Source organism: Pongo pygmaeus, chromosome 3 (assembly GCF_028885625.2).
Source record: "Pongo pygmaeus isolate AG05252 chromosome 3, NHGRI_mPonPyg2-v2.0_pri, whole genome shotgun sequence".
In the NCBI taxonomy this organism is placed as follows: domain Eukaryota; kingdom Metazoa; phylum Chordata; class Mammalia; order Primates; family Hominidae; genus Pongo; species Pongo pygmaeus.
In genome coordinates, this window is record NC_072376.2 from 25,747,452 (window position 1) to 25,762,796 (window position 15,345).

At 36.8% G+C, this 15,345-nt stretch overlaps 1 protein-coding gene across 9 annotated transcripts in view; it reads left to right on the top strand.

Annotated features, from left to right (window-relative positions):
- TBC1D19 (TBC1 domain family member 19) overlaps positions 1–15,345 on the top strand; it is a 207,103-nt gene that overhangs the window by 52,644 nt on the left and 139,114 nt on the right. For all 9 annotated transcript variants that reach the window (XM_063663586.1, XM_054485276.2, XM_063663584.1 and 6 more), the window contains 3 exons: positions 3,723–3,797; positions 5,276–5,339; positions 6,644–6,690. In XM_063663586.1, the coding sequence (XP_063519656.1) occupies positions 3,723–3,797; positions 5,276–5,339; positions 6,644–6,690 (186 nt within the window). The remainder of the gene's footprint in view (positions 1–3,722; positions 3,798–5,275; positions 5,340–6,643; positions 6,691–15,345) is intronic.

The window sequence follows — 15,345 nt, forward strand, 5'->3', positions numbered from 1 at the left end:
AGAAAAAGGGTTCTTGTTGTCCAGGCCTTCTTGTTTTAAAACCAAAAGCCTGGCAATTGGTGTTTATCTTTTCCCTTCAAGGCTCAGGGGTTAGCAGCTTTACAGATAAGGCCAGTCCTGTTCCTAAACCCAATTGCATTTACAAAAAATGGTAGAATTAGCCTATTTCTTCTTGCCTTAAATCCTGGTACTTGCTTCTCTTACTTACTAATAAAAGTCCTATGTGGCAATTTTTCCCCCCTAGAATAAGGCACTCTCTTCTGCATTAAAAACCCGTTCAGCCAGATATCATTTTTCCTCAATGATTTTAATGGCATCGGGAACTCATCTTCTGCCTCTTGGTCAGCAGAAGCTGCTTCTCTTGTTATCTTGACATTTTTAAGCCAAACTGATTTTGAAAATTGTCAAACCATCCTTGGCTGGGATTAAATCCTCCAGCTTTAGATCCTTTACCTTTCTTTTGCTTTAAATTGTCATGTAATGACTTCACTTTTTCTCAAATCATATTTGGAGTCTATAGGTATGCCTTTTAGTAACCCTGCACCCACATAAAAGCTGTATTTTCAATACTAGATAAAAGAGTATTTTGCAAAAAAAAATGCAAGATTTTCACCTCTGGTGGTGTAGCTACAGCAATGGCTTCATGAGTTTCCTTTTCTTTTTTTACAATGGTCCTTATGCTGGATTCATTTCTCTTGAAGTGATGGGCAACTGCACCTGCAGACCTCAATCTTCCGTACATATCAAGCAATTCACTGTTTTCTTGCAATGTCATGACTTTTCTTCTTGGGAGCATTTCTAGCATCACTAGTGGCTTTTTGTATGGGTCCCATGGTATTATTCAGGGACAATATTGTGCTCAACACAATAAAAATATGTGAGACTGTAAGAGATCACTTTTTACTGCAATACACAATTTACAGGCCTGTGGAACTGCTCACATGGAGATGATTAGCATCACTCAGGGTTTCAAGCAGATACTCACAGCACTTGAATTCACTGTGAATTCAATAGCAAGAGGAGGTGGCTACAAAATTGTTACAGTAATATAGTATGTGCTACAGTTAATTTTATGCAGTTGTGATTTAATACTGAAGCTTTATGTTTGTTTATATTTCTCTCAACTTCAAGTGGTACCATGTATAGTCTGAAAGTATATATACGTTTTTAATAAAACTTAACTTTTTATAATAGTTTTGTGTATACTTTATGGTAGGAAATGATAAAATAGACTACTAGTATCTACATATATTTTATGCATTCAGAACAAACCCAACTTTTCTTAAAATTTTCAGTATGTCTAGGCTATATGGTTTGTCTGTGAGGTTTTTTGGAATTGTTGCTGATCTCCAGAATTTTTTCCAATATATTTATTGGAAAAAATTTAAATATAAGTAAACCCACACAGTTCAAGCCTATGTTATTCAAGTGCCAACTTTGTATATTATGAGTTGCACATTAATGTCTATTGTATTTAATAACTTTAATTTTGTTTTTATGTCTGAGAGTTAATGCCTTTTTATCAATTCTAGAGCTGTTTGCATGAGTGATTGAAAATGAGAATATTTGTAACCATAATTTAATAGCTAGCAATTTGGTTCCTTATAATAGGATAAATAAAAATCCAGGGATTGGATTTTTAATATGTATGCAAATTTTGTTTTGTTGTGATCATTTTATTAGAAGTATTTTTTAATAAGCTTTTTCTTACCTGTTTCCTCCACCATTTGGGGTGGGAGGCAGCAGGTAACAGAAGGATTGTTAGAGGAAATGATACTTAATCTGACATCAGAAGGGTGAATGAGATTTATCTAAATAAGGTGGGTGTAAAGATATTGAATGTGGAAGGTAGGTTGTATCATTATAATTAATGTTTGCTCATTAACAATGTACCCAAATAAGAGGTACCAAATAAGTCTTGGATCTAAGAGAATTATTTATAGTTAAGGAGAGAATTAAAATAAGCCAATAAATAGAGTTAATTTGGGAGCTATTTCATGTAACGTATTAGTATGCTTTTATTCTTGAAAATCTATTTCTATAAATGTAGTAAACCGAACTTTATACATTTCACATAGCTCGATATTTATTCTTCAGAAGAATTTTTTCTGTTCATTCACTGCTTGGGCCATTGCATTAAAATTTTTAAAAATACTTGCAACATTACTTAGGGTAGAAATATGTTTAATTATTGAGCATCTATTATGTGCTAGACACAGTGTGATTTGTACCATGATAGGTGGAGGACAGGGTGTTATGAAAGCCCATAAGCAAAGTCACCTAATGCTATCTTGGTTGGGGACCAGGTGAGAAAAGTTTTAATGGAGGAAGGGATATTTAAGCTGATACCTAAAAGGTGAATAAGATTTATTTAGACAAGAATAAGAATGTTGGAGGTGGGAGTTGAGCTTGGAGAGCAAATTTCAGATAAAGAGTAATGTATTTGAATGTGTGTGTTGAAGAAGCTATGAATAATGATAGCTGTAGTAAAAGCCATCACTTATTGAATGATAGTTATCACATTATGCCACTGTTTGAGTCAGTTTACATGTATTAACATCTTTAATCTTTGTAACAGCCATATAAGGGAACTGTTGTTATTATTCCACTTTCATTAATTGATTATTGAGTATTAATTGTTCTTTATGAGTAATATACAGTTCTCTCCTTGTTTCCTTGTTAGGTCTGAATTTTGGGACTTTGGTATTATTTTATTTTGGTTTCAGTGAGCCAGAAGTGGTCTGTAGGCACATTTAGTAAAAAGACAAAAAACATTATTATGGCATTTTAGCTTGTCATTGAAAAGAATATTATATTAAAATATGGTATTTATGTGTGATCAAACCTAGGACTATTAAAACTTAATTTCCATGTTATAAGAAATAGAAGAGATAATGAAGAAGGTAATCAATACTATGAAAAATAGTGAGACAAATCCAGATTGTGACACATTCTAAGAGACAACTGGGCTGGACCTTTCAAGAAAGTCAGTATCATAAAAAAAAAAAAAAAAAAGAAGAAGAATAGAGAGATTCTGGATTAAACTGCTCTGAAAGGCAGAGACATAACAACCAATGAAATGTAATGCATGAATTTTGAATGGATCCCAGATTTTAAAAACTATAAAAGATATTTTGGAGACAACTGGAAAATTTGACTATATATAGACTAAGTATGACATCATGAAATATTAATTTTCTTAGGTATGATAATGATATTGTGATACGTTGGAAAATGTCCTTATTCTAAGAATATGCATGCTGATGTATTTAGGGGTAAAATTTCATTTTTGGAAAAATTACAATGTAATAATTTCTGTACATTTTTACCTTTTACTAGGTCATTAATGAGATTCCTAAGTATTAAACATTTATAAAATGCTTAAATTTAACTTATCTTTTTATCTGATATTTTCCATATAATGTTTATTACCATATGACTTTTTGACATTTTAAAAAATCTGTCCTTATTCCCATCCTCAACTAAAATATCAGTTACTTGAGGACTGAGGCTTTCTGTTATTCACTGCTTAATTCATAGCACAAAGGATAGTATCTGGCATATAGTAGGCAGTAGTCAGTATTTGTTGAGTGGACTAATAAATAAGGATAACCAATCTCAACCAGCCTTACCGTTTCTATATAATTTGTAATATCTTTAATTTTTTTATTAGTTTTAGTATTGTTCCTGGAAAAGATAATTGATTGTTTTTTATGTTTCAGGGAAGTTGGGAAAAAAGAATTTTGAAGAGTTTAAATAGTATGTGCACTGAACTAAGTATCCCGCTGGCACGAAAGGTACTTTTAAACATTTTTCTGTTTAAGTATTTCATTGTGAATCAAATACTAGAAAGTATCATGAAGTTATATAACTGTTAGGCACATTTATTTATTTATTTAGAGACAGAGTCTTGCTCTGTCACCCAGGCTGGAGTGCGGTGGCGCGATCTCGGCTCACTGCAACCTCCGCCTCCTGGGTTCAAGCAATTCTCCTGCCTCAGCCTCCCAAGTAGCTGGGACTACAGGCACCCGCTACCAGGTCCGGCTAATTTTTTTGTATTTTTGATAGAGACGGGGTTTCACTGTGTTAGTCAGGAGGGTCTCGATTTCCTGACATCATGATCTGCCCACCTTGACCTCCCAAAGTGCTGGGATTAGAGATGTGAGCCACTGTGCCTGGCCTATTTATTTATTTTTACTAGTATATCACCTTGGTTTGAAACAAAAATCTGTAAAAGGCCAATTATGTGGGTATATTCTATATAGATTTCTATTTTGTGTGCTATAATAATTATTATAACAAACCTGTATCTTTGCAAATAGATAGAAATATGAATCTGTAGTATAGATGAGTTAGACATTTGGCTGTAAAGATTAGGAATATGCTTTAAAGATTTTAATTACCTTTAGTCTCCTTACTTTTTGGCTAATTAGCACAATAGCCATATTCCTTGAATCACAGAGTTCAGGCATACTGTGATCTTGTAATAGGTAATACAGTACCATCTTTCGGTATTAACATAGGAAACAAAAAGGATAATTTGTCATCTCTTTGTAGAACTGGAATTCTATTTAGATCTAATGCTCAACATTTATGTTACTCTGGGCATTGAGTAGAAAAGATGAGAAAGAAAAGAAAAAATACTTGAGGGATGTTCTGTATTCTTTGTAGCTACTCAGAAGTAGGAGAGAGTCAGTTTCCCTTTACTTCATTCTCCCTACCTGCTATTTATTCCCTGTTGTTGGACAGGATGTAGTGGGTATACTTTGGATAATACCCAGGGAAAAATTACTGAAGGCACCAGAAGGATGGTGTTTAAAAAGGGATATATTTATATTAAAAACTGTCTAAATATGTAGTATTGTATAATATACTGCCTTTCTTATAGGAAAATGATGCTACTGACTCTTAGTCACACTCTCTTGGCCAGTCCCCCTTGTGATGCTTTTCTGAGACTGCTGGTTGGGGATGAGAGATGTAGTATGTGGCTGAGGAGCAGTTTTTCTTTGTGAAATTTACTGGCCAATACAGATCACTTACCTTCTTTTACTGGACTCATTAGCACCATGTTCTAACTAAGCCATTGAGACTAGATATAACATAATAGTTAAATAATAATTTAAATGCAGTTCCCCCCAAATTCAACATGTTTAATGAAATTATACTGTTATGGTCGTTTATTTAGCTTTTAAATAAGTTATTGATTCTTGTTTTTAGTTGTATTGCTAGACTTCAAAAAATGAAATGAAACCAGTTTCAAAATTACCTTTTCCAGAGGCCAGCTGGAGAACAGAAAGAACTTCTTAATAAATGGAATGAAATGGGAACTGATGAACCAGGTATGTGAACAATTTTTTCTGAGTGTAGTAGTGGAAAAATAATTGCCTTCTTAACTGTGGATCCAAAATAACATAATTAACAATTCTTTGGGGAAGATTGCAATTTTCCTTCTCATTAATTTTCTATCATCTGGAAAACCAGAATTAGACTGGCCAACTCAAACTCCCAGACACCACATGCAACTAATAAATACAGACATCAGGAGCAGCTTTTTGTTTGTTTGTGTTTTTAGAGACAGGTTCTTGCTCTATTACCCGTGCTGGGGTACAGTAGCATGATCACAGCTCACTTTAACCTCAAGCTCCTGGGCTCAGAGGGTCCTTTCACCTCAGCCTCCTGAGTAGCTAAGACTACGGGCACACACCACCATGCCTGGCTAATTTTTTTATTTTTTGTAGAGATGGGGTTTTGCTATGTTGCCCTGGCTCTCTCTGTTGAACTCCTGGCCTCAAGTAATCCTCCCATCCTCCCACCAGAGCCTCCCAAAGTGCTGGGATTACAGGTGTGAGCCACTGCACCTGGCCTTATTTATCCTTTTTTAAAGCAGCCTTTAAAAACATTTTTATAAAATTATAAATTATCCAGTGGATTTTTGAGATTCTTGTCTTTTAGTTAAGGTAAATATTGTGTAAGCTTAATTATATTGGGTTGTTAAAAATAGGATAAATAGTGAAAAATACGTTCGAAGACTTTAAAATGTTTTAAAGAATTTATTTTTGTTCATTTTAATATTTAAAATCTAGTCAATTTTGTAAATATAAAATGAATAACAACTATATTTCATTTACTATGATAGATGCCTATAATTGTATAGACAGACATGTACATAACCCTTCCTCCTCCCCTTCCTTTACCACTGCTAAAAATACATGTAGGGGACTAGGTAAGAGATAAATACCATAATAGAGTTATTATATATAGTTATTTGAGTTCAAAAGGGGGAATAGTTTAATACAACTAGAGGAATTCACTAAGAATGCATTGTTTGTATTTTAAGTACATTGAGAATTCTCATATAGAACCTTTATGTTACATTGACATTGTTTGGCCAATTCAGTTATAAGTAATTACAATTTGTGAATAGGATGCTCTTAATTTCTTGTGGAATATGTCATCTAGGACGTTAAGGGCAGAAATTGTCTTTTCATTTCAGTGTTCTCTGTACTTAATGCAGTGTATGCATTCTCAAGAAATGTTTGAATTAATCTATCTGTATGATAACGTGAAAGAATGATTAACATTTATTTAATAAGGCTTCATATATTATTAGCTGAAATTTTGTTTATAATCTGTCTTATTCTAGATTTAAGCCTTTTCAGACCTGTTTATGCACCTAAGGATTTTCTTGAGGTAGGTTCTATTGGATAAATACACATATATTAATGGACGAATAATGTGAATAAATGATGATGTAAAAATACATCAAGGCAGAAGGATTAGCATGTAAAAAGTCCCAGAGTCATTGAAGCAGTAGAATGACATGATCAGATCTGTGTTTGAAAATTACCCTTGGAAAATATACTGGAATATGGAAAGATTAGCATTGAGTAAATCGGTTAGGATAATTTTGATTAAAAAATAGTGACTGTAGGAAGTGGGTTCCAAGATGGCTGGATATGAACAGCCCCAGTCTGCAGCTCCCAGCGTGATCAACACAGAAGATGGGTGATTTCTGCATTTCTAACCGAGGCACCTGGTTCATCTCATTGGGACTGGTCAGAAAGTGGGTTTAGCCCACGGAGGGTGAGCCGAAGCAGGGAGGGGCATCGCCTCACCTGGGAAGCACAAGGGGTCGGGGGATTTCCATTTCTGACCCAAGGGAAGCCATAACAGATTGTACCAGGAAAATCAGGACACTGCCAACTAAACACTGCACTTTTCCAACAGTCTTAGCAAACGGCACACAAGGAGATTTTATCCCATGCCTGGCTCAGCAGGTCCCATGCCCACGAACCCTTGCTCACTGCTAGTCCGAGATCAAACTATGAGGTGGCAAGCCTGCCTGGTGGAGGGGCATCTGCCATAGCTGAGGCTTGAGGAGGTAAACAAAGTGGCAGGAAGCTCAAACTGGGTGGAGCCCACCACAGCTCAACGAGGCCCGCCTGCCTCTGTAGACTCCATCTCTGGGGACAGGGCATAGGTGAACAAAAGGCAGAAGAAACTTCTGCAGACTTAAACATCCCTGTCTGACAGCTCTGAAGAGAGCAGTGGTTCTCCCAGCACAGTGTTTGAGCTCTGAGAACAGACAGACTGACTCCTCAAGTGGGTCCCTGACCCCCGTGTAGCCTAACTTGGAGACACCTCCCAGTAGGGGCCGACTGACACCTCATACAGCCTGGTGCCCCTCTGAGACAAAGCTTTCAGAGGAAAGATCAGGCAGCAATATTTGCTCTTCTGCAATATTTGCTGTTCTGCAGCCTCCGCTGGTGAAATCCAGGCAAACAGGGTCTGGAGTGGACCTCCAGCAAACTCCAACAGACCTGCAGCTGAGGGACCTGACTGTTAGAAGGAAAACTAACAAACAGAAAGGAATAGCATCAACATCAACAAAAAGGACACCCACACCAAAACCCCATCTGTAGGTCACCATCATCAAAGACCAAAGGTAGATAAAACCACAAACATGGGGAGAAACCAGAGCAGAAAAGCTGAAAATTCTAAAAACCAGAGTGCCCCTTCTCCTCCAAAGGATCGCAGCTCCTTGCCAGCAATGGAACGAAGCAGGACAGAGAATGACTTTGACGAGTTGACAGAAGTAGGCTTCAGAAAGTTGATAATAACACACGTCTCTGAGCTAAAGAAGGATGTTTGAACCCATTACAAGGAAGCTAAAAACCTTAAAAAAAGATTAGACGAATGGCTAACTAGAATAAACAGCATAGAGAAGACCTTAAATGACCTGATGGAGCTGAAAACCATGGCATGAGAACTACATAATGCATGTACAAGCTTCAGTAGCCGATTCGATCAACTGGAAGAAAGCATATCAGTGACTGAAGATCAAATGAATGAAATGAAGTGAAAAGACAAGTTTAGAGAAAAAAGAGTAAAAAGAAACAAACAAAGCCTCCAAGAAATATGGGACTGTGTGAAAAGACCAAATCTACATTTGATTGGTGTACCTGAAAGTGACAGGGAGAATGGAACCAAGCTGGAAAACACGCTTCAGGATATTATCCAGGAGAACTTCCCAAACTAGCAAGGCAGGCCAACATTCAAATTCAGGAAATTCAGAAAACGCCACAAAGATACTCCTCGAGAAGAGCAACCCCAAGGCACATAACTGTCAGATTCACCAAGGTTGAAATGAAGGAAAAAATGTTAAGGGCAGCCAGAGAGAAAGGTTGGGTTACCCACAAAGGGAAGCCCATCAGACTAACAGCAGATCTCTCAGCAAAAACCCTACAAGCCAGAAGAGAGTGGGGGCCAATATTCAACATTCTTAAAGGAAAGAATTTTCAACCCAGAATTTCATATCCAGACAAACTAAGCTTCGTAAGTGGAGTAGAAATAAAATCCTTTACAGACAAGCAAATACTGAGAAATTTTGTCACCACCAGGCCTGCCTTACAAGAGCTCCTGAGGGAAGCACTAAACATGGAAAGGAACAACTGGTACCAGCCACTGCAAAAACATGGCAAATTGTAAAGACCATTGATGCTAAGAAGAAACTGCATCAACTAACAGGCAAAATAACCAGCTAACGTCATAATGACAGGATCAAATCCACACATAACAATATTAACCTTAAATGTCAATGGGCTAAATTCCCCAATTAAAAGACACAGACTGGCAAATTGGATAAAGAGTCAAGACCCATCAGTGTGCTGTATTCAGGAGACTCATCTCACATGCAGAGACACACATAGGCTCAAAATAAAGGGATGGAGGAAGATCTACCAAGCAAATGGAAAGCAAAAAAAAAAGCAGGGGTTGCAATCCTAGTCTCTGATAAAACAGACTTTAAACCAACAAGGATCAAAAGAGACAAAGAAGGCCATTACATAATGGTAAGGGATCAATTCAACGAGAAGAGCTAATTATCCTAAATATATATGCACCCAATACAGCAGCACCCAGATTCAAAAAGCAAGTCCTGAGAGACCTAAAAAGAGACTTAGACTCCCACACAATAATGGGAGACTTTAACATCCCACTGTCAATATTAGACAGATCAATGAGACAGAAGGTTAACAAGGGTATCCAGGACTTGATCTCAGCTCTGCACCAAGCTGATCTAATAGACATCTACAGAACCCTCCACCCCAAATCAACAGAATATACATTCTTCTCAGCACCACATCGCACTTATTTCAAAATTGATCACATAGTTGGAAGTAAAGCACTCCTCAGCAGATGTAAAAGAACAGAAATCACAACAGACTGTCTCTCAGACCAAAGTGCAATCAAATTAGAACTCAGGATTAAGAAACTCACTCAAAACCACACAACTACATGGAAACTGAACAACTTGCTCCTGAATGACTACTGGGTATATAATGAAATGAAGGCAGAAATAAAGATGCTCTTTGAAACCAATGAGAACAAAGACACAACATACCAGAATCTCTGGGACACATTTAAAGCAGTGCGTAGGGGGAAATTTATAGCACTAAATGCCCACAAGAGAAAGCAGGAAAGATGTAAAATCGACACCCTAACATCACAATTAAAAGAACTAGAGAAGCAAGAGCAAACACATTCAAAAGCTAGCAGAAGGCAAGAAATAACTAAGATCAGAGCAGAACTGAAGGAGATAGAGACACAAAAAACCCTTCAAAAAATCAGTGAATCCAGGAGTTGATTTTTTGAAAAGATCAACAAAATTGGTAGAACGCTAGCAAGACTAATAAAGAAGAAAAGAGAGAAGAATCAAATAGATGCAATAAAAAATGATAAAGGGAATATCACCACCGATTCCACAGAAATACAAACTACCATCAGAGAATACTATAAACACCTCTACGCAAATAAACTAGAAAATCTAGAAGAAATGGATAAATTCCTCGACACATACGCCCTCCCAAGACCAAACCAGGAAGTTGAATCACTGAATAGGCCAATAACAGGCTCTGAAATTGAGGCAACAATTAATAGCCTACCAACCAAAAGAAGTCTAGGACCAGATGGATTCACAGCCGAATTATACCAGAAGTACAAATAGGAGCTGGTACCATTCCTTCTGAAACTATTCCAATCAATAGAGAAAGAGGGAATCCTCCCTAACTCATTTTATGACACCAGCATCATCCTGATACCAAAGCCTGGCAGAGACACAGCAAAAAAAGAAAATTTTAGAGCAATACCCCAATGAACATCGATTTGAAAATTCTCAATAAAATATTGGCAAACCAAATCCAGCAGCATATCAAAAAGCTTATCCACCAAGATCAAGTCAGTTTCATCCCTGGAATGCAAGGCTGGTTCAACGTATGCAAATCAATAAAAATAATCCATCACATAAACAGAACCAAAGACAAAAATCACATGATTATCTCAATAGATGCAGAAAAGGCCTTCGACAAAATTCAACAGCCCTACATGTTAAAAACTCTCAATAAACTAGGTATTGATGGAACGTATCTCAAAATAGTAAGAGCTATTTATGACAAACCCACAGCCAGTATCATACTGAATGGGCAAAAACTGGAAGCATTCCCTTTGAAAACTGGCACAAGAGAGGGATGCCTTCTCTTACCACTCCTATTCGACGTGGTGTTGGAAGTTCTGGCCGTGGCAATCAGGCAAGAGAAAGAAATAAAGGTTTTCAATTAGGAAAAGAGGAAGTCAAATTGTCCCTGTTTGCAGAAGACATGATTGTATATTTAGAAAATCCCATCATCTCAGCCGCAAACCTCCTTAGCCTGATAAGCAACTTCAGCAAAGTCTCAGGATACAAAATCAATGTGCAAAAATCACAGGCATTCTTATACACCAATAACAGACAAACAGCCAAATCATGAGTGAACTCCCATTTACAATTGCTACAAAGAGAATAAAATACCTAGGAATCCAACTTAAAAGTGATGTGAAGGACCTCTTCAAGGAGAACTACAAACCACTGTTCAATGAAATAAAAGAGGACACAATCAAAAGGAAGAACATTCCATGCTCATGGATAGGAAGAATCAAAATCGTGAAAATGGCCATACTGCCCAAAGTAATTTATAGATTTAATGCCATTCCCATCAAGCTACCAATGACTTTCTTCATAGAATTGGAAAAAACTACTTTAAAGTTCACGTGGAACCAAAAAGGAGCCCGCAGTGCCAAGACAATCCTAAACAAAAAGAACAAAGCTGGAAGCATCACACTACCTGACTTCAAACTGTACTACAAGGCTACAGTAACCAAAACAGCATGGTACTGGTACCAAAACAGAGATATAGACCAATGGAACAGAACAGCGGCCTCAGAAATAACACCACACATCTACAGCCATCTGATCTTTGACAAACCTGACAAAAACAAGAAATCGGGAAAGGATTCTCTATTTAATAAATGGTGCTGGGAAAACTGGCTAGCCATATGTAGAAAGCTGAAACTGGATCCCTTCCTTACACCTTATACAAAAATTAATTCAAGATGGATTAAAGACTTAAATGTGAGACCTAAAACCATAAAAACCCTAGAAGAAAACCTAGGCAATACCATTCAGGACATAGGCATGGGCAAGGACTTCATGTCTAAAACACCAAAAGCAATGGCAACAAAAGCCAGAATTGACAAATGGGATCTAACTAAACGAAAGAGTTTCTGCACAGCAAAAGAAACTACCATCAGAGTGAACAGGCAACCTACAGAATGGGAGAAAATTTTTGCAATCTACCCATGTGACAAAGGGTTAATATCCAGAATCTACAAAGAACTTTAACAAATTTACAAGAAAAAAAGAAACAACCCCATCAAAAAGTGGGCAAAGGATACGAACAGACAGTTTTTAAAAGAAGACATTTATGCAGCCAACAGACACATGAAAAAATGCTCATCATCACTGATCATCAGAGAAATGCAAATCAAAACCACAATGAAATACCATCTCACACCAGTTAGAATGGCGATCACTAAAAAAGTCAGGAAACGACAGGTGCTGGAGAGGATGTGGAGAAATAGGAACGCTTTTACACTGTTGGTAGTGTAAACTAGTTCAACCATTGTGGTAGACAGTGTGGTGATTCCTCAAGGATCTAGAACTAGAAATACCATTTGCCTCAGTGATCCCATTACTGAGTATATACCCAAAGAATTGTAAGTCATGCCACTATAAAGACACATGCACAGATATGTTTATTGTGGTACTATTCACAATAGCAAAGACTTAGAACCAACCTAAATGTCCATCAATAATAGACTGGATTAAAAAAATGTGGCACATATACACCATGGAATACTATGCAGCCATTAAAAAGGATGAGTTCATGTCCTTTATAGCAACACGGATGAAGCGGGAAACCATCATTCTGAGCAAACTATCGCAAGAATAGAAAACCAAACACTGCATGTTCTTACTCATAGGTGGGAATTGAATAATGAGAGCACTTGGACACAGGGTGGGAAACATCACACACTGAGGTGGGGGAATAGGGGAGGGATAGCATTAGGAGAAATACCTAATGTAAATGGCAAGTTAATGAGTGCAGCAAACCAACATGGCACATGTATACATACGTAACAAACCTGCACATTGTACACATGTACCCTAGGAACTTAAAGTATAATAAAAAAAAAAGTAAAATAATGAAAAAAAAAATAGTGACTGTACATCACGTAGCCTGCTGCCTGGCACATATACATACTCAGGAAATCTTTTTCTTTTTTATTCCATTCCCTGTTCTAGTAGTCCAGAAGACATGATGAGTGTCTGAACTAAGAGAACAACACTGGAAATGGAAACAATTTGATGGATTTGAAGGAGATTTTAAGGATGATTTGGGAACTGATCAGATATGGGGTCTATGAGAAAAAGAAAAGATAATGATCGCCTTCAAGTATCTAGGTTGTGTAATTGGCTGGAAGTTACTTGACGTGAGATAGAGGATACAGGAGGCGGAACAGGGCTGTTAGTGAAGGTGATAAGCTTAGTTAAGTTACAGAGACATATCAAATATTCAAGTGGAACCCTTCAGTAGACACTTGGAACTCATTATTTTAATTCACACGTTTGATTTCACTCTTTCTCTTGGACTTCACATGTAATCCTATTATATTTACCTTTGAAATATATCCAGAATACATTCAGTTTTTGTCACAACCACTGCTATATCCAAGCTTCCCAACTGGTCTTCCTACTTCTACCTTTGCCCACCTAGAATCTGTTCTTAGCACAGCTTCCGGAGGAAGGCCTTTAAATGCAATTCAGAATAAGCCACTCTTCTGCTATCCAGTGGCTTCCTATCTCATTCTACTTATTAAATAAAAGCCCATTTGATTTGATATCCCATTACCTGTCTGAGTTCATCTCTGGTTACTGTCCTTCTGATTGGTCTTACTCCAGCTACTTTAGCCTCCTTGCTTACCCCTGGCTTCCTCCCAGCTGAGTGTCTTTGCTCTTTGTTTTATCAGCTGGCAACGATTTTTCCCTAAATGTCTACCTGCATGTTCCCTCACTACTCGTGTGTTCGCTTAAATATCACCTTCTTAGTAAAGGTTTCACTGGCTCTTCTGCTTGGAACTCCTTATACCCTTTCCAGCTTTGTTCTCCTCCACAGCATCTATCATGACGTATATAACATACTATTGATTTATTTTGCTTATTGCTTGCCTTTTTCCATTACAAAGGAAGCTCCACAGGGGCAAGAGCTTTTCATTCTGTTTTGTTCCCTGCTTCAACAGTCACACAGGGTCAAATAATTGACAACACTCACAAGACTTCTCAGGGTACACCCACATGTGGCTTTCTTTCAGCAAGAGAAAGAACGAACCTGCAAACACAAAGAGATCCACACTTCTGACAGAGCTCTCAGGGCCCTTTCTCAGTTACATAGGATGTGTTTAGATTTTCAGTTATAAACCATCAAGATACATGTGAGATATCTTGGTCTAGAGAGCCAAGACACAAGTTTTTGAGGGGTCGTTTCTACCCCAACTGGTTATATCAGATGTAAACCACCAATCTACATTTTCAATAAACAATGTAAATAAACAGATGTGGAATGCCTCCAGGTTAGTTTTGGTCATAAAAATAGCGTATTGCAACTGACTAGTTGGTACATGTCGCTGCATCTTGGCCAAGGGTCACTACCAGACTTCCAGGTATTCCTGGAGATTAGCATAACACTACCACAAGTCAGCTGTAAGTTAATCCTGTCTTTGACTGCACTGTCCCCAAGTAGAATAGTGCTTAGCACAATCTGCTCAATAAATATTTACTGAATGAATGAATAAATGAGTCAATGAATGAAGGTTTCACATTTTATCTCTTTACATTTGCTAAAGTAAAACTTGGTTAGAAATTATTTCAGAACTTTTGGAATTGTAAACAGTTTACTTTTAATGTTGAAGAGACAGGTTAGTAAAAACCTGCCTTTATGATGATGGCTTTATTTCTCTTAGCTTACTAAAAGTTTCTCCCAAACTCTTCCCTTTTCTAGCACTTAAAAGCTAAAACTTTATGTAATTTTTATATTCTTATTCTTATTCTTATTATGTTTTCTCCTTAATAGTTCATAACATTGTTTCTTTGAGGACAGTTCCTTAATTGATCCTTTTATTACTCATGCTGAGATCTTTTTTAAATTACAAATATTTTAAATAATTATTTCCTTAATTACAGTTTCTACATTTCTAATATTTTTATTTTTCTGTTACTCATGTATTTACAGTTTCTTCTCCTTTTTCTATCTTTTATGTTTGTCAGTTTCCCTTGCAGTATGATTCCTTATTTATGTAATTAGGCTAAAATTGTGCTGTTAGGTAATTAGGCTAAAATTGTAGATTCTTTGCTAATTTTTTTTTAAAACAAATACTATTGATATTTTTAGTGTCAATATAGTGTTTGCAATTTTA